General features: G+C 40.8%; 1 protein-coding gene across 1 annotated transcript; it reads left to right on the forward strand.

Moving 5' to 3' along the window:
• The first annotated feature begins 73 nt into the window (after positions 1 to 73).
• On the forward strand, positions 74 to 17237 carry ACADSB (acyl-CoA dehydrogenase short/branched chain). The gene is made up of 11 exons (XM_066554685.1): positions 74 to 135; positions 4045 to 4204; positions 4478 to 4578; positions 5044 to 5250; positions 5696 to 5866; positions 6354 to 6479; positions 6851 to 6943; positions 8984 to 9073; positions 11418 to 11555; positions 13215 to 13314; positions 13995 to 17237. Exons 1-11 carry the CDS (start codon positions 94 to 96, stop codon positions 14063 to 14065), a joined length of 1299 nt encoding a protein of 432 aa, XP_066410782.1. The 5' UTR covers positions 74 to 93; the 3' UTR covers positions 14066 to 17237.
• Positions 17238 to 20583: the final 3346 nt, after the last annotated feature.

Genomic DNA, 20583 nt, shown 5'->3' on the forward strand with positions numbered 1-20583 from the left:
GCGAGACCCACGCGCGCCGGCGGGAGCGGAGGGGGGGCGTCGGTTCTGACGTCACGGGGGCGGTGGCCCTGACGTCACGGGGTGGGCGCCAAAATGGCGGCGGCGGCGGGAGCTTGGCTGAGGGGCTGCGCCAAGGTGATGCCTCAGGGTGGGACAGCCATGAGGGGACAAGGGAAAGCGGCACCGCGGGAAGCGGCACCGCGGGAAGCGGCACCGCGGGAAGCGGCACCGCGGGAAGCGGCACCGCGGGAAGCGGCACCGCGGGAAGCGGCACCGCGGGAAGCGGCACCGCGGGAAGCGGCACCGCGGGAAGCGGCACCGCGGGAAGCGGCACCGCGTCCTGCTGGGCTGCAGCACCTCCCCAGCCCGCCGCCGCTGCTGGGTGCGGGTCTCTGGCCGGGGCTGGGCATGTCGGGGTGCAGGGGCAGCTCTGCGAGGCGTGAGGGTGGTGGGGAGCGTCCTTCTCTCCTTCTGCCCTGTGGGTTTGTGTGTGGGGCGGCGGGGTTGGGTTTGGCGCTAGGAGAAGTTCTGTAGGTCTTGTGTAATGGTTGTGGCAGCACCGGCCTGGCAGCGGAGGCGCTCTGGGGGCTCCTTTAGTTATAGAGCAGCAAAACCTCTCCCGGAGGCTGCTGGCACTGCCGGGAATGGCCCCGAGAGCTCCAGCAGCCTTGGCACCGCTCCAGAGATGCCCAGGGTGCGAACTGTGGGGTGTGTGTGCAGGGCCGGGAGCTGCACTGGGTGATGCTGTGGGTCCCTTCCAATTCGGAATATTCTTGGTTTTGCTAAACGCACCTGAGGCACTGGAGCTGTGACCACGACATGCAGAGACCCCAGGGTTTTGCCATGTGCACCTTGGCTCTGCACGGTGAGACGTTCTCCTGCAGCTCCTGGGGGTGTTGTGCCTCTAGAAATAAACTGAAATAAAGAAAACCAACCCTGGAAACAAATGCAAGATTCCCACTGGGGAGCTTCTCTGCTGGGAAATAGGAGCTGTGTGGAAACCAGCTGGGATAGACACAGGAGTGGAAGTCACCAAGGCAAGCAAAGTGAGCTGAGGAAAACATTGCTTTGGGGGTTTTTCTGTTTATATCTTAATGATGCTGCCAGGTCCAGCATTAAAATATTGGTTTAGATAGTAAAACAAACAAGGAAACCAGGGCAACTGATCTTTTAAAGAGCTGAGGTGGAGGTAAGAATTGAGATAAACAGAAAAATCAATGTTATCAGCAACCAGTTCTCAAAAGGCTGTGTTTAGTAGGGAAGGCAGTCTGAATCCTGTAGCAGCATAAATCACTACCTACAGAAGAAAAGCAGGAAAAAAGGCAGGGAAGCAGCAGCCAAGGATTTAAGTAATGCAAGTGCTCTTTAAATAACTGCCTGAAATTAGTGGTACTACATAGCCTGTAAGAAAAGAAAGGTGCACAATAATGTAGTGACTTGATTGTTTATTTAGTTTTTAAATCTAAATGTTGAACTAAAATATAATTTCCACACAGGGCTGTTATTCCTCTGGGGCAGCTGTGAGTTGTTGCTCTTTGTATGGGAGTTGCCAGCATTAATCCCATCTCTTGGATGCATCCCATTGGTGTTAAAACTCTTCAAGGTGACCTTTTTAGGAATTTTAGGAATATTCCTTTGCTCCTGCAAAGGAGCAAAGTGTCTCAAACAAGTACTGACCAAAGTGTGGTTGATAAATGCCTGAACCAGCTTGGAGAGGGCTTGGAGCACTCAGGGGTAGTGGAAGGTGATTCACCTTCCCAGTGATTAACCTTGTTTGTGCCACCATGGAGGAAAACACTCTTTTCTTTGTACTTGGGAATGAAGGGGTGGAAGGAGCAGGAGGTTTGTGTGTGGTTTGCAGCCCAGTCAGTGCTCAGGAAGCAGCCCAGTGTTAAATACAAGTGTCCATGTGTATGCTCAGGTTTTTCCTTCTCAGCCCTGGCCAAGGACAGACTTGCACAGGTGAATGTTTGCACAACTGGGTGTCAGGTGACCCCAGCATAGCTGCATGTTCTGCAAATAATCCATTCCTGCCTGACTGCTCCCAGAACATGGGGTTTAATCTCTATTAAAACAATGTTTTCTTTATTTTGTGAAGACCCACAGTAACTCCATCATCATTTGAAAGTGTTGCAGCTACTGCTGACCGTCCAAATGTATTCATAAGTTAGCCCTGCTCACCAGTGGTTGTTTTATGTCACCAGGGGTATTGAATGTGAATAAACACTGAATTTTCACAGCAATATTTATTTTCTCTATTGCCACCTCTGACTGTTTGTTGTTGTTGGGTTTTATTTTATGCACAGCTGTTTGTGCCAAAATCAGAATTTCCTTATCACAGCAGACTTTTGCTCCTTGTCTCCGCAAGAGTTCATGGATGTGTTTTCCATCAGTTCTTCAGCCAGGAAGATGACAAGTGTTGAAAGCCAACATGAAAGAGGAGGAATTATTAGAAGGATCAAAGGAATTTTTTACTTCCTGACCCCCAGATTTCTGCTGGTTTTGGAGGAATGCTGCTGCCACAGTGTGCGTTGTGGGCTTGCCCTGTGTTCTGTGAGCTGAGCAGGCGCCTGCTTGGGGCACAGCCAGTCTGTTCCTCACTCTGGGGGTCACAGTCACCCAAAAACCTGTGTTGGCAGATGTGTTTTTATATCCTCCATGGCCCAGCTGTGTCTCTCCTGGGGGTTTCTGTCAGCCCTTGTCCTGGTGGGACATTTGTGTCTCCACACTTTGGACTGACAAGGCAGAAGTGCCAGAAATCTGGAGCAGAGATCAGCCCCAGAGTGGCTTTGGGGAGCTGGGGGAGCAGAACAGAACCATTGTTCTGTCATTTCTGGGACACAGACAAACTGTGCTGCTTTTCAGGAATATGTTTTAGCTACTGCTGGCCCATTATTTTTTGAGCCAGATCCTTTATGCCAACTTCCTTTAAAATCCTAAGGAATTATTCTGTGTTTGGAAAGCAGATTGGCCTTCATACCAAACTTGCCTTTCTAAAGTCAGCTGTGAGGTAATTGAGTCTTTGAATACAAAAGTTTTTAGGTCTCTGAGGGACAAAGCTGTCACATTATCTATGTCCTGATAATCACTGAGTGTAGCTTCCTCCCAAAAGCCCCTGTTCTGTTCATTTTTGTGACTTCTGCTACATTTAATACTATTCCCCACAGTAAAATGCTCAGCCTCTGCTCTTTTGATTGGAGAGCCAATGCTTCTTGAAATCATTGTTATATATTGTGGACAGATGGGGAACAAAAGCATGAATCACTTTGTTTTAGTTCCTTCCCATGCTTTTAAAATAAATCAACCAAATAAGACACATTAATTATTAGTTACACTATCAGCATACTGCCTATGGGATTTTAACTGTGTGGAAATTAACTGTACAGAAGCATTCAAATGCCAGGGCTTTGTCTACAAAATGTGTGCTCATTCTGAAAATCATTAAGTGATGGATAAGAATTTAGTCTGAATACAGAAATCCACAGTGCAGTTAAAAGTTAGGCCCTTTCACAGCAAAATGCCAATAATCCACATGAGGGGCTGTCAGATTGCTTTAGAAACAAGAATTGCTGGTCCCTAGAAAAGCAGGGAGAAAGCTCAAGTCATTGCATGTGTATTTTTTATTTACTCTTATCATTCTTGTTAATGAAAGTATTAATTCTATTGAAATACACACTCACTACTCTGAATATTGCAGTAGACTTGCAAAATCATCTATCAAAATAAATACTACCAGCAGGGTTTATTTGCTGTAAACACTAAAATTGACTTAAAAATTCTTGTGAATACTTTGTAGAATAACCTTGTGTTAGTAAATTTCCAGAAAGAAAAATGTTTCATATTAAAAGAAAAGTAATTAAAGGATATTTTCTTTTAGGACACAGGGGAGGGGAAGGTTATATTTTCTCAAAAGCTTTCAAGCTGAATATTAGATGTAAGTTATATTTCCTCATACTTTACTGAATAAAAGCACTGGGTTAAGTTATATGTGGTTGTCTGCATACAGATCTAACTGTTTGCATGTTCTGTGTTTGTTGCCAGCAGCTGAGAAGACACATGCCAGCACATCTGGCTCCTTGGAGGGTTTCTCCTTGTGCTTTTAGATCCTCCAAATCAGAACTCAAGCCAAATGTAGCCAGTGATGGACTTGCCTGTGCTCCACTTCAAACATTCACTGAAGAGGAGGCCATGCTGAAAGACATGGGTAGCTATCATCTCTGCAGTTAAAATTCAGAAATGTTTCAAGTAGAAGGGATATTTTTACTTAAAATTTCATTTTCATTATTTATTTCTAGTCAAATGTTGAGATATTTTGGGGGAGTTGTGTTTTATGCCTGATGTTGCTTGGGCTACTTTTTCTTCTGACAGGCATAACCTGTCAGAAGTGCCACATTCCTGTTGTATTGATCCCCAAGGAGACTGTTAATTTATTTATTTATGGAACATTTGCATGTTTTCTCTCTTATCTTCATTGCAGTGACCAAATTTGCCCAGGAACGAGTTGCACCATTCGTGCAAAAAATGGATGAGAATGCGAAAATGGAAGATTCCATCGTACAGGGATTGTTTGAACAAGGGGTCTGCACACCTTTACCTAACCTTTTATTTGGAAAGTAACAGCATTTTATGTATCTCTAACTGTGCCTTCTTCAGATTTATATATTAAAAGATTGAGGGATGTAATTCCAATGAACTGATGAATCATTAAAAATTTTGGAGTTGTCAATCACATGACAGCTTTCTTTACAGCATTATCACTCTCCATCTTTTACTGTAATTCTTTTTCCATCTTCCCCATACCACATACTTCACCTTATCTTTTAGCTCCTTGTCTTCCCTCCCTCAATTTTTTTTAATTGGATGCTGGAAAGGCCATGACTCCAAGTGTTGATGGAGAAGAGAACCAATATTCCTCTGTGCCTTACTGGGCAGCCATGAGGACTTAACATTGCCAAAATCCTGGTATTTATTCCTTGATTCAATTTTAGCCTTTCCAGCTACCAGCGTCAACAAATTTATACATTTGCACCTTTTCCATTTCAGCTGATGAGTATTGAGCTTGGGGAAGAATATGGAGGAACTGGAGCTTCATTTTTTTCAATCATATTGGCAGTGGAAGAATTGGCCAAAGTTGATCCAGCTGTGGCTCTTGTGTGTGAACTCCAAAACACTCTAACAAATAAGTTGTTTACCACCTATGGAACAGAAGAACAGAAGAGAACTTACCTGCCCAGGGTGTCCAAAGATACAGTGAGTCAAAGTCTTACTTGACTTAACTATTGAAATTATATTATTGTTTAGTAATGTTAGCGGGGATTTTTTTTTTCAGTGGCTAATGTGTGTCTGCAGCTCTGGAAAATGTGTGTGAACTTTGAAACACTGGTTAGAGCTGAGATCTGTGGTGATATAGATACATCCTGTCATCAGTAGCTGAGAGGTAAAAGTGGAAAGGCACTTATTAGTTTCATTAAAATTTAATTTACTGTGGAAAAGAACTGTAAAGCAGTTGACTTTGAGAGATGTGTCATTACACAGTGTTTCTATTCTTAATCTTCATAGCTGAAACTCAGTTACTTTAATGCAATAGGTTAAAATGTTTGAATTTAAGAGACTTGAACTGGCTTATAAGTATTTTCCTTATAGGATTTATTTATATTTGTGGAAATTAAATTGGCTTTTTCCCTTCCCTTGGCAGTTAGGGAGTTTCTGTCTGTCAGAGGCTGGGTCTGGCAGTGATGCTTTTTCCTTGAAGACTCGAGCTGAAAAGAAGGGAGACTACTACATTATCAATGGCTCAAAGATGTGGATTAGCTTGGCAGAAGATGCAGGAGTTTTCTTTGTCATGGCAAATACAGACCCATCCTTAGTAAGTTGCTACAGAATTCTTGCATTTCAGTGACAGCTGCTGATACATGAAACTGTGGATTTTATACTGATAATCTGATGTTAGAGGTTAATACTCTGTGCACCTTTTCCTAGCTGACTGCAAACCTTTAAAAATATTTCCCAACAAAACTTGAGAACTTGATGAGCAATTTAATAAATTCCTCCAGCCAGGGAAAATAAAAATGTCAGGATCATGGTTGCTTAGATGAAGAGCCCAGCACTGGTGGTGTTCTGAGTAACAGGACTCAGTCTTATATTTTTCCAACCTTTCTGACTTAGCAGACAGCTTCCTGTTGTTAAAAGGCAAAATGGAAAGCTAAAAAGTATTTTATAGTAGAATATGTCCAGTGAAAAATTACATTGCTGAATATGCTAGTATCAGGTTTGTGCCCAGTCTGGGTGTAGGTAGTAGCTTTTGAGGGATATTGGTATGAAAACCAGGTTTGGATTATTTTTAATTCCCCCAGGGCTACAGAGGAATCACCTGCTTCGTAGTGGATCGCAACACTGAGGGGCTTCATGTGGGGAAGAAGGAGGACAAGCTGGGGATCAGAGCATGTTCCACCTGCCCAGTCACCTTGGACAACGTGAAGGTATTGCAAGTTCAGCTCTTGAAGCATAACTTGTGTACAGCTGGAACCTGGCCACACATAAGGAAAGAATTTTAATTAAATTCCTTATTTTTTTCCCTTAGATACACTGATTGTTGGGCATATTTTAGCATCTTCCTTCCACAGAAGTCTAGGGAGGGGTTGGATTTCCTGAATTTTGATGTAGTTTTTTCTCAGTCATCAGTTTATAGCCATGTGAATCTGGGAATGCTCTACTCAGGTATCCTAGGAATCAAACTGTGGTTTATGTTTTATGCCTTGACTTATGAGGAACAATTGCTAAAACTTGTGAACCCTTTTAGTGGTTGCAAAGCAGAATAGAACAGGAATAATTGGGTGGTTTTATTTTTTAGGTTCCTGAGAGCAATATCCTGGGACAAGTTGGACAAGGCTATAAGTATGCCATTGGAATGCTCAATACTGGCAGGATAGGGATTGCTGCACAGGTGAGTGATTTGTTACTGAGCACAGCCAGGATATCATTGGAGTCTGGACTGAAATTTGTGGAGTATTTAAAGCTGTTTGGAAAATACTTTATTAAAAGCTCGATTGCCACTAGATGTCACTGTTCCCGTAGCAAAGTTACAGCAAAGATGGGAACAGCTGCCAGTGGGAAAATCCTCCTGTGGTGACATAAGCAATAGACTTATTAAAAAAAACATTAAATGGCAATTAGCTTCTCTTTGGTCGTTAACTTATTGCTACTGAATTATGTCCACGTTCTTGTCTTCCACTATGAAACTTTATTTTACAAAGAAAACTAACTTTGGAAACTGTAAATGTATAATTTAGTGCTTCCAGCTGGGATTGAATGGGGCTGGCAAATGTAACCTAGTGCTGACTGTTGTTTTCCCAACTTGTTTTGAAAAGTCAACTTATTTTTAAAATAAATGATTTTCTCTAGCAGAGCTGTTCCAGTTCATTGTTGTGTTTGAAAATTGCACTGTGTATGGCATCTTAGGGAAAATATTTACTGACATTGTAGTTATTTCAAAATGTTGTGTTTTGCTGTAAAGTCAGTTTAGATTTCAGAATGCTGCTGATCTCAGTGGAAATCAGGCTCAGCCCCAGAATAAAATTACTTGTGATAAGTTTTTATATTTTTAATTTACTTTTGAAAGTAATCTTTTCTTTGTTTATACTTTGTTGTGCAATATTTCTGTACTACCAACCTCCTTTACTTTAACCCTGGTTTGCAGACAGACCAGAAGAAATCATCTTTGTGAAATTGAGATTTTCCACATGGCAATACTCTGTGCTGATAATTGGGCTGGCTTTTCCATCATTTCTAAAGATTACCTCTGATTAAACTTTGTCTGATATGGCATTTAAAAAGGGCTGTGGGCCTCATTGTTCCCAGAGATATAAATAATATAAAGGCTCTGGCACTAAAATACATGGTCTGGATTTTACTCTTAATTACTCCAAGTTACACCTTAATTAAAAGTTAAGGTCAGGTAGTTGTTACATCTTAATTACTGCCTTCTTGGCACCTTCAAATTAAGAGAAATGGACTTGACAAGAACAGCAGCTCTAAAGCCCTGTGGTATTGAGTTTAGTTTTGCAGTAGTAATAGTTTAAAAAGATAATGAAGATCTTATAAAAGGTAATTGTGGCTTTGAAAACAGTTTCAGATTGTTTTAGTGCAAGGCAGCTGCAATATTATTACAGGTGCTGAAGTTGATGTACTTTGTTCTTATAATTTACAGAAGGAGATGACAAATCTGATAATGGGGCTGATTAGCAGCAGACTGCAGTGTTTTCTTTTACTTTTTTCCTTTGTATCTTTTTTTTGTTCTGTTGTACATCATTAAAGGTAGTTTTTCTAAGCTGTCTGATGTGACACTTTACTGCTTCTGCCTTTGTGAAAAGACAAAATTGATCGAAATTCTTTTACAATTGTTCTGCAGAGTTGGAAGATAGTGCAAGAAATGTTCTCTTCACGCCACTAAGTTTCTAACTTCTGAAATAAATTGCTAATTCTGCCAATTCAGTCTGGTGTCCTCTAGAAAATGAGAAATTATTCTGCTTATGAAAATAGTTTTGATTAATAATTCAGATTATTTTTCCTTTAATAGGGTAATGTAAATCTATAGATCTTCAGTTTACAGTCATTTTCTTATGCAATTATGAATTTTCCAAAAAAACACGTAATATTTTTGCAATTACAGTTGACCCATAAGTTTTGTTCAAAAAATGAGTGGTAGTGTTTTCACAAATACTTGCCTTTGATAAGAAATGGGCATGTAAAAGGTTTGTTCCTCAAACTTTTATTTTTTATAACTCACCTCAGTTTGTGTGATAACTGTAAAATTCTGGCTCCTAGGATTCTCTATACAAGCTTTAGCAATATCTAGGTAGGAAGAAAACAACTTTTCTCCTGGATATCAACCTGCCTGACCACAAGATGACCAATTATGATCATGTCCATTAGGTGCACTCAAAGAATCAATTCTTTTTGACCATATCCTTATTTTTCCTTACAGATGTTAGGACTGGCCCAGGGGTGTTTTGACCGTACAGTTCCCTACACAAAGGAGAGAGTTCAGTTTGGGAAGAGCGTGTTTGATTTCCAGGTAATTGTTAATGGGATCTTTCCTCCAAGAGAGAATTATGAGCATAATAAACAGTATAATTAGTATTATGATTTGCATAATTCATGTTCCACTTCATGTCTTGTCTCTCCTCCTCAATATTTGATTATTTTTCAAAGAAATTTCTGGATTGCCATGTAAAATTCAGCAATTCAGTGACTTTGCAAGTGCCACACAAATAATTTAAAACTTAAAAATATTATTGATATATTCCTTTTGCTTGATAACTTATTGACATTCTTTGAAAATAATACACATGGAACTCCCTTCTGATTTTAGTATCACACTATACTGAACGTGCTCCAGTTTTTATACCCTTTCAAGAGGTGTAGAAGGGCTTTTTCTGGAGACTAGAAATGATAAAAAGATGAGGAAAACCGAATTATTAGATTTCCTGTGTTGTACAAAGACATTTAGTTTTCATTATAATATCTGTTTCTTACAGTGAAAAAGACTCTTTGTTGCAAAAATGATGTATAGTTTAATAAGGAAGATACATAATTGTAATTACTCTGGTAATTTTCTTGTTAAAAGAAACCTACATCTCAGCTGAAGAGAAGGAACATTAGCACTACTCATAATTTATGCAAATTTTAGGAAGCACTCATAGATACCTAGGAAATGATTGGAACTACGTCTTTTGAATGGGAAATGGAATTTATAATTGCCAAATCATTTTGGTATTTTGACCTGCCTATATATTTCTGCAGATCTGAGGGAATGGTGTTAATGTTCTAATAAGATGAAAGATTTCATTGTGTTTTAGACTACTAAATGTTCATTTTCAATGATCATAATATTTGGGTGTTCTTAAATAAACCCATTCTTCTGTAATACCATTCAGATGTGAGCTCCATCACCTCTTTCCTTCCCCTTGAATCCACTCCTCAGTCATGTCCTCTCTACATTTAAGCTGCTTCTAAATCTTGTCTTGTGCCTCTGGGACAAGGAAAGGAGTTGTCACCTTGCTAGTTCTCCACTTTTATTTAAGAAATACTTGTTTACAAGTCTTCCTTGGCTAAGCTCATTAGGGAAGCAGACCTGGTTTTGTCTCAGTGAACAGTTGGAGAATGAAAAATGCAGTTCTGTCTTCCTCATGCCTTTGTAATCCTGAGGAGGATGTTAAGATTGGGTAAAATGAACCTTTATATTCTTGGGTTTAAATAGGTAACCCTGTGTTCAGTCAGGCAAAAAGAACCCCAGTACTCCTGAATCCAAGAACAGGAAAGGGGGAAGGAAATAGGACTGCAGTTCCTGAGACACTTCAGTGGCCCAGGAGTGTTCCCAACCTCTGTCAATAAACACAGAAGGAGCACAGAATTGTTGGAATCCAGGAAATTCCTCTGACTGCCCTGGAGGACTCGAGACCCTGACAGGGGCTCAGAGACCTTGGCACAGAGTCAAAACCACCTGTGCCTTTGATTTTAACCCATGGAGACAATTACCAACTTTGTGCAAAGAGTTACAAGCCACAAGAGTTTGAATAGAATGATAGTGAATTTATCACTGGGTGAAAAAGTAGAAGTTTGGGGTTTTAGAATGGGGGTTCAGGAGGCAAGATGGAGGGATTTGGGCATGTCCTGTCCTTCCTCCTGTTTCTTCTTAGCCTCCATCTTCTGCTGTGATGGTGGCACTTTTGGATTGGTTTAGAGTAGAGACAGACCATCTAACATAGGTGATAGGTATTGGAAAATTATTGTAAATAAAGTACACATAGTTCTTAGTATAAAAAGATAACACCACCCTGAGGTGGTCAGTGTGCCACAGACTAACTTGCTAGACAGACCTCAGCAGGTCAGAGAAAGAATTTTATAGATAAGAGAAAATAAACAACCTTGAAAACCAGAGCCAAGGAAGCCTGACTCCTTCTTCAATCTTGGGGCTGGGAAAAAGAGACTTTCCAACACCTCGGGGTCATCTTGATACCAGAGACCCTGTCACAGAATTACTTCCCACCTGGACCTGATGGTTTTACTTTAGAGTGCATTGCATGGTGAGCAGGATGGTTGTTGCTGGCAGCTCCAGAGGGGCTGTGGCTCTGTGTGAGTGCTGTGCTGTTCTTGCAGGGGCTGTGGCTCTGTGTGAGTGCTGTGCTGTTCTTGCAGGGGCTGTGGCTCTGTGTGAGTGCTGTTCTTGCAGGGGTTGTGGCTCTGTGTGAGTGCTGTGCTGCTGTTGCAGGGGTTGTGGCTCTGTGTGAGTTCTGTGCTGTTCTTGCAGGGGCTGTGGCTCTGTGTGAGTGCTGTTGCAGGGGCTGTGGCTCTGTGTGAGTGCTGTGCTGTTCTTGCAGGGGCTGTGGCTCTGTGTGAGTGCTGTGCTGTTCTTGCAGGGGATGCAGCACCAGATTGCCCAGGTGGCCACGCAGCTGGAGGCAGCCAGGCTGCTGACCTACAACGCGGCACGGCTGGCGGAGACGGGCAGGCCGGCCATCAAGGAGGCCAGCATGGCCAAGTACTTCACTGCTGAGGTACCTGAGCTCCCTCGCTGCTGCTAAAGCTCCTTCTGCTACCCCCTGTGTACTTGGAATTCATCTTGGCTGTGGAAGCTCTGCATGTACTTTTGTCACATCCCTGGAGGTGTTCCGGGCCAAGTTGGGTGGGGCTTGGGGCAACCTGGGCTAGTGGAAGGTGTCCTGCCCTTGGCAGAGGGGTTGGAATGAGATGAGTTTTAAGATCCCCTCCTGTTGGGGAAGATGAAACAGTGAAACAGGAAAGCCTTATAAATATGATTGTCTGGCAAAAGATTTTGAGAATATAGAAACTATAAGTGAGATTTGAAATGAAAGCAAGCTTTGAGATACCTCAGTTACTGAACAACTGGAAAACAATGGTGTGGCCGGCTGAAGGTGATCCCCTTTTGATCAAACAATTCCCTCTGCTTGCAGACAGGCCCAAGGCTCAGAGCAGACCCTGCCAGCCTGGCAGAAGGGGCCCAAAGAGGAGTTTTTAGGGTTTAAAATGGAACACAGTATGGTAATGTAGTGATTCTTATAGGCTGTATGTAAATGCTATAGGATTTGTATATTGTATTAGATTGGTTAGTGAGAATCAGAATATTCAACACAGAAGAAGATTTATTGTATTGGAACGGGAACCTCGCTCTCTTACCTTTTTTACCCTCTTACTCTCTTACCCTCCCATCCTCTGTACCCCTCTCTTCTCTCAAGCCTGCTCTGGGCTGTGGCTGGCAGCTCCAAGCAGGGCCCTGCACCCAGGCCCTTTGCAATAGACCCCAAGTTCCAGAAGGCCCCTGCACCCAGGCCCTTTGCAATAAACCCCAAGTTCCAAAAGGCCCCTGCACCCAGGCCCTTTGCAATAAACCCCAAGTTCCAAAAGGCCCCTGCACCCAGGCCCTTTGCAATAAACCCCAAGTTCCAAAAGGCCCCTGCACCCAGGCCCTTTGCAATAAACCCCAAGTTCCAGAAGGCCCCTGCACCCAGGCCCTTTGCAATAAACCCCAAGTTCCAAAAGGCCCCTGCACCCAGGCCCTTTGCAATAGACCCCAAGTTCCACAACCTGGCTTCAGAGATCTCTCATCTCTGACCATCCTACCCCTCAACACTCCAACACCCTCCAACCCAACCCATTCTGTGTTTCTCAGTCCATGCACAGAATCTAAATTAAGTCACCAAAGAATAAGTTGCTCATGCCCCTAAATAAAATTTTTTAAACCAACCAACAACACTAAAAGAGGAAAGTGAATTTATACTTTCACTCATCAAGAAAGATTTAATTTTCTCAGAAATCTTATTGTGGCATGAGAAATGACACTGTAAAGAGTTCGTTTGTGACCATTTCAGCTCTGCTGATCACATCTGTGTCTTAAAATGACTCAAAACTGGATGACTTTTCCCTCTTTGCAATCGTTGTCTTGCATACCAGTGCTGGTCTTTTGCACACAGCAGCATAGAAGCTATTGCTGTAACAATTAGTGAAACTCCTGATGTCCTCTGGTTTATGTTGTTTTTATCCTAAAATTGCTTGCTGAATACCAAAATACCCATCCTTCTTCCCTCCTGTTCTAGTCACTGCTTTATTCCCTGTTTTGTTATTAATCAGGTACAAAGTATAAGTTTTATTGCTACTGTCTGAAGTTAAATCCTGTAACTCTGAAACTCTCTTCCCAGGTTGCAACACTGACAACCAGTAAATGCATTGAATGGATGGGAGGTGTTGGATTCACCAAAAATTTCCCAATAGAAAAGTACTACCGTGACTGCAAGATAGGTGAGTGCCACTTTCTTACCAAGTATCTCTTGTAGCTTTGGTGCCATTAAAGTTTTAGGAAGAAGGCCTGGATTTTTTTCTCAGGATATTTTTTTCCTTGAGACTGTATCAACACTAATTCAAAGGCTCAGATATAAAATTTTAGGTATAAATTTATGTACATGCAAGGTTAGTTAAAATACTTCATTAGATACCAGCAAAATACAGACACAAACACTGTTTCCCATGCTATTAAGAATATATCTGTAAAAAAGAATTAAAAATACCTTCATTTGCTTTAAGATCTGAATCCATGTGGAGTTTTCTTTTCAAGGCTTTCTTGTTCATCAGGATAATCCTTGGACACAACAGTTTGATATTTTTAACAATATTACCCTTTGGCTTTTATTATAATAGCATTTGGAACTTCTTCATTTTTGTTGGCTATTTAAGAACCGCTTTTCAGGAAAATGTCTTTGCATTATGTGTTGCCAGCCAGAAAAGTGCTTTCATTGTTACAGATAATATAATATAAACATTTATAATATTATATAAATACAATTCTGTGCTAGTACTTGCACAGAAAAGCTTCATTTCATAATTGTAAAGGTTCTCACTGGACTTTAAGATGATATTTTGATCTCTCTTCATAAACTCACAGTGGGTTTAGAGTCTACTAATTTGTTTTCTTCTGATTTCAGGAACAATATATGAAGGAACTTCAAATATCCAGCTGAGCACAATTGCAAAATTCTTAGCACAGGAGTACTGAAACCATAAGGACTTCCTTGATGCTATATAAAAATTATTTCCCTTAACGCTAATTGTAAATTTATTTGTAATTACAGAAGGCATTGATTACATCATAAATAAGAATACACTATCACAGTGAAATCATAGGGAAAACCATGAGTTCCCCATTTCAGGGAAGAGAGGGAGTGATTTATGTGAAATCATGAATTCCACATTCAAATCCAAACTTCTTTCTGCCTGAGACCCTTCCAAGCACTGGATTTGGCTCCCTGAAGTCATGCCAGCAGTTCATCTCCACTTGGAGATTTCAGAGTGAAAACAAAGGAATCCAAATCCCTGGAATCCAAATCCCTGGCATTTCTGTTGATCCACCTGGGAGAGCCAGTGTGTGGGCTGGAGCTGCACTTGGGGTGTGCTGCTGCATTAGCATGGGGTGCACAGAGAGGGAATTGATGCTTTCCTCTCTCCCAGGTGGAGTGATGTCTGTGGAGCTGCTGTAATTGGAGTCATTTTTATAGCAGCCCTCAGTGTGTTCTTAAGGATATCTTTGTAATTAAGCCCTTGCAGCCCCAATTTGTACTCCTGAAAGGTGGATAATATCCACCTCCCTTTCCAGCCTTCTCAGCTGTTAAGGGTTTTAATCTAAGAGCCTATTTATAGTTCTCCTTTCATAAAAGGTTGAGTTGAAATCTTTCTGAAATGGGGTTAAAAAAGCTCTAGTAGTTCTGCAAAAGGACAGATATAAGCTGGGTAATGAGAGTGCTGTGATTCTACCTCCCAGTGGCCTTTCCACATTCAATGCATTTTACAAACTTTAAAGGGAGGCACTGTTAATTTGCAGCCTAGAAATCCTTGCTCCTGGAAGTTAGTGGTTCTCCAGCACAGTTTTTCCCTTTTTTTAGAGAGAAAAAAGGGCAGGGGGTTGGGAAGTATTTTATTTCTTTGTCTCTGTTTACTCTAAAATTAGACATTTTATTTACAGCAGAAACCTCTTCAGTGCTGGAGAGCTAATTAACTAATAATCAAGAGACAGGAAGCTTAATATATGAAAAACCATCCTAATTGCTGTAATTGGCAATCTGTTTCAAGTGTTTTGGGGAGGGAAGGATTGGTTTTCTGGTTTTGGCTTGACTTAGAGGAATCTCATTTTTAAAGCTTGCCTTTCACTGATGATTCACTCTGAGTGGAGCTTAGAACATTACAGGCTGAGACTCCCAGAGGATTTCCTAGCAAAACCAGGGCAAGTGACACTTAACAAGTGGGATTTGTAAAACAAGCAGTGCCTTAGACAAAGAAACAAGCAAGGATGAAAAGCACTATTAAAAAGTTCTCTGACTTCAAAGGGAAGTAGCTGCTTTAGTGAATTAATCCCTCTATGTACACGCTTTGCCTGGTAATGGGCAAAGAATTATTGTGGTGATTATCCTTGTGCCAATAAAAATGCCCCTCCCACATCAGTTTGATCAAGAGCTTTGAGATTTACAAAAATACAAGAGTAGGAAGGTAGGCTAGGTGGTTTCTGAAGTTTTCTTTTATAATAATAATAATAATAATAATAATTATTATTATTATTATTATTATTATTATTATTATTATTATTATTATTATTATTATTATTATTATTAATGCATTTCAGATTTACTTGCAGGCTTTCTTTCATCTGAATTGAAACAGCTGGGGAAATTTAGATTAAAATTAAGACTAGTCTTAATTCTTATTTAGATTAGAATTCTAGTGAATTAAGACTACAGACACCACAGCATTTAACTGCAGTTATTCTGCTCAACACAGTCTATCTGTAAATCCAGAATAATCAAAACCACACTGCAAAATGCTGGAGTTAATGCTGATTGCTGTGCTGAGTTGTGCCAAGGTGAGGCAGCCCTTGGCTGCTGAGGTTTAATCTGCTTTGCTCACATGAGTGTCCACAGAAAGCAGGGTTTGGTTTTTGCTGTGATCTCCTGGTTTGTGACACTCTCAGCTTGGCATCTGCAGTTTTGTGTGAGACTGGCAATACTTTACTGATTCAATACAGTGCCAGAAGCAAACCCTTTGTGCAGGAAAGTGTAGAGCTCTTTGAAGGACTGTGAAGGGCTGGATATCCAGGATTATGTAAAAAGACTTGCTTTGTGTAGAAATGTGTCAGGTATCCATTTGAAAAAATAACCAGGGGAAAATGAGATTAATGTGATTCCTGACAGTCTGATATGGGATGCCTGAGTCCAGCAAACAACCTGAACATCCTCAGCAGCAATTCAGCAGTAGCTGATGAGCTTTTCTTCTCAATAAAGCAAGGTCAAACATTTAACTAATGTTACAGCTGTAAATATTTCATGTCTCTGTTATGTATGCTGTATTTTGTACACAGTTTTGAAAGAAATAAATAATGTGTTGTATTTACATACAAAATTTTGTGGAGGAGTATGTGCACAAATCAATTACAACCCCTGAGTAACTTTCCTTGCTGTTTTAAGAGGACAGGTACCTGTGTGGAGAGCATTGGCTACTCTGGTCACTGATTCTGGGGAGAGTCACAGAATGGTTTGGGTTGGAAGGGACCTTAAATCCCAGCCCTGCCATCTGAACTCAGCTGTTTGGTTAGGAATGAGGAGTGCTGTGCTGTTGTCCAGGAGCTGTTTAGAGCTGCCTGTGCTCCCCAGCCCTTGTTCTGCTTTGGGACAGGCATTTTTGGGTGCTCATAAATGGCAATTCTACATTTGGCACTGTGGGCACAGGCTGCCGAGCTGGTGTGGGCAATGCTGGGAGGCTTTCTGAGCTTTTAAGCTGCTTTATATACTCAAGATGTATTCAAGATATATTTTATTAGTGACTTTTCCCTTTTTATGCCCTTAGTCCATCCAGTCTGTTGTCCTGGAACAGCAACTTCAGTATCAAATGTTGCATGTCAGCTTCCCTGGTTAGAAGAAAAGACCTGTATTGAGAATGTATTAAAAAGTGCCTGAATTTTTGACTTGTTTTTGACTTGATACAATGATTGTATGTGATTTTATGGTTCTCTAATAATCTGTAATTTAAAATTGTTGCTAGGTCTTGCAGGTTTTGTACAGGAGAGAATGGCTGTGTCATGTCAGCTTTCTCTAGTTCTGTTCTGCTTGATGATCAAGGCAGATTTCCACAGAAGGGTTTAATCACTACTTGGGAAATACTCAAATACAACATTTTGTATCATCTTTTCTGTGCTGTTGTTCTTTCTTGCATGCTTTCTTTTCCCCATGTAAAGATTGTGTTAGAAAAGGCTTACATCAACTACAGAGTTATTGTTCTTTGGGAGCCTTTTGCTATGCAAAGACTTTTCTAATTAACATGTTATTGCATTTCCACTTGAAAATCTTTTGGTGAGAGACACATTTCAAGTTCTTCTACCAAGCCAAGCTCCATTGGAAGCCCAGTTTGTTTTGAAAGCAGCTGTCTGACTTCCCTGAGCTGGTACTGGATACACAAAAGCTGAAGAAATGCTTTTCCTCAGCCCCAGAATGTATTCAGGGTAACTAGAAATAACCAATGTTTTCCCTAATAGCTTGTTTATTGTTCAAAGGAACATGCAGTGTACACTGTAACATTTTTTTCTGGTGAAATATTTAGAAATATAAATCAAAAGTATGTGCAGTCTCACTAGACAGTAATAGCATTTTTATATATTTTGTCTTTCAAGATCATTTGGATTTACATCTTTCTGAAGCTATTCTGCCTCTCAGTAACTGCAGAGCTGCTAACACTGGAGGACTTAGACAAACTAAAAAAAGTCCAGTTTTTAGTGATTCCTTTTTAGTGAGGCTAAAGAGGGGCTCTGCTGCCTCCAGCCAGGGACATTCAGCCAAGTCTCAAGCAATGGCCCAGCCCTCAGTGGAACAGAATCATATTCTGATCATCCTTCTCATCACATCAAGTTTGCCACAAGAGTCTTGGACCTTTTTCGGCCTGAATTGTTTTCAAGGACACCCTGTAAAATTCTTCTATTCCTTAATTTGCATCCTAAACATGCAAATTAAGTGCAAATTTTTCCGTACAAATAGAGCAGGTTTTAATTTAACACTGTGTTGTTGAGGTTTTCTGCTTTTGTTTAGATCCTTCCCAAAAACATGATGTTTGACATTAGCTTCTCTGGACACTTTTTGGTTTTCTGTAGAAGAAATTTTCTAAACTTCCATAAAAATAATCCAGGAATAATTTAAAAAGAAAAGTTAAGGTTCTGGAAGCATAGTTAAATAGTGAAAAGCTCCAAAGAACTTGTTTGTTAAATAGAGCTGCTGAACTCCATTGGTCCTCTCAATGTCTGTGCAACCAGGCTTTAGAAGGAAAATAATTTTCTGAGTTTAATTGCAGCAGTGCCTACATTAGATTGATAAGGCAGTTTATTTTGACTGTTGCTTGAATAATAAAAGCTGGATTCAACAGGATATTTGTCATAAAATACATTTGAGTGCCATGCAGGATTCACGGTTTTGAAGGACCAAGGGAAGGTGCAACAACAGATCTTCCATTTAATGCTGGAAGAATTTTAGCTCTACTGTGCTTTGACTCCAGTGATCCAATTTGCAGAGATAAACAATTCTCTGGCAGTAATGCAGCTTGCCATTATTTAATAATTATTTAAAATGTGCCTTCTTACCCTTGTGTAAGAATCTGGGCTGCAGGGGAGTGCTCTGTTTCTTCAGGGGCTGACACAGCACTGGGTTAAAGCACCCCATGGTCTGGTGTCTCAGACTGTTCTAATTTAATAGCAAACCTTCTCTATCCTGCTGCTTCTATTTAGAAGTGTCCAAAAACCTTTTTTTTTTTTTTTTCCCCAACTGTAAAAGCCTTCTGGCACTAAATTACATCTATTCCTTGACTGAAACATATCTGCTCTATGCTAACCTCATTATCCAGGAATGATTTCTAGAAGAGGAAGTGAAGAATAATTAAATCATTCCTAACTGAAGGAAATGCTTCGCAGAACTATACAAATTCCAATTTGGCCAAGATGCTGTGGTTTCAGATTCTATTTCTGGGAAGGGGAGAGGGACAAACAGTTATTTTTGGAGTCATGGGCAGCTGGGTTCTGGCTGCAGTTTTCTCTCTTACCTTGAGCTGGGAGTGGGCTGGGACATCCCTGCTGAGGAGGGAGCACATTTCCTGCCGCCACCCCCCCTCAGTTCCTGCCCTCCTGGTAAATTTAACTCATCCCCCTTGCTGCAGGTGTCACCTGCTCTGCTTGGTGCTGGTTGAGACCCTGAATTGGGGCATTTTCCTGCAAAACCCTGCCTCAGCCCTGATCGGAAGCAGTGACTTGTCAGCAGCGGTGCCCTGCCCTTGCTGCCAACACAGCTGTGGGGGACACACACTTCCCCCCTCAGCCTGGGACACAGTGCCTGGAATAAAATCAGGATAGGTTTTGGGGGGTTAAAAATGAACTTGCTGTGTTTGTGCTCAGCCTGGGCACAGCCCCTCGTGGGGCTCTGCGCTCACATCTTCATATTTTCACATTTTTCCATCTGCAAAGCTCACTCTTCCAAAGCTTAAGGCAAAAAGGAGGTAAAAAAAATCCTTCACAACTAGCTCTTTTTATGTGGGAATGGTTGCAAGTATATTAGTGATGTGTAATTGATTTATTAATTGGGAAATAAACAACTGGCATGCTGGAAGAACAGCTTTTCAGTGCTCCACAGCTTTGGTCTTTCAAGGAATCAGATCACTGAAATGAGTTATGCATTCAAGAAATCCACTTAGAATTAAGAACATATGTCCTACTTCCCCAGCTTTTCCTTTAAAAGTTGCATATTACAACAATGGAGTGTAAAGAGTAAACTTCAGTGATTTGCAAAAGGCACCAGCCTTGTGCCTTTTCCAAACTGGTTGATTTATGTGCTGTTTGCTGTTTTTGAGAACACAAAACAATTAATTCATGTGTGAAAAGAACAGTGAATTAATCCTAGAGAGCCCTGGAGCCTTTAAAGAGCTGAATCATATGTTGAGCTCGTTTAAAACTTGCATAAGAAATTAATGTAGAATAAAGCCCTTTAATTTGAAAAGTGCATCTATAGTAGGTGTCCCTAGGATATCTTCTGGATCATTATTCAGAAAGGTTAAGGAGGACTTTATTTTTTCCTTTCTTTCTTTCTTTCTTTTTTTCTTTTTTTCCCCCTTATATTCAGTATGTATTTTCCAGTTTGCAGCTCAACGTGGTGCATTTCAACTTATAAAGAGGCAGAGATTTTAAAAAGAAACGGGGAGCTTTTTATTCACCTTCCACTTAATTTCCTTGCTGCCTTGCCAGTCCCAGCTTAATGAATGTAATTGCTACCTTTGATGAAAATACTATTATCAAGATCACACATTACATTGGAAAACAGTTTTTCTTTAAACACAGCTACTGCAGTCTCTAATTATGCATGTAACAAGTGGCTCCTGAACAAAAGAGCATGTTGTCTACAATTGCTAGGAATTGGAGCAAGGCAAATTTGAACAAAGAACAGATTAGATTTGCTCCATGCTCCACAAAGCCCATTCCCCTGATTAATTTCCTGCAAAAACTAA

Source organism: Molothrus aeneus, chromosome 8, assembly GCF_037042795.1.
Source record: "Molothrus aeneus isolate 106 chromosome 8, BPBGC_Maene_1.0, whole genome shotgun sequence".
NCBI lineage: Eukaryota > Metazoa > Chordata > Aves > Passeriformes > Icteridae > Molothrus > Molothrus aeneus.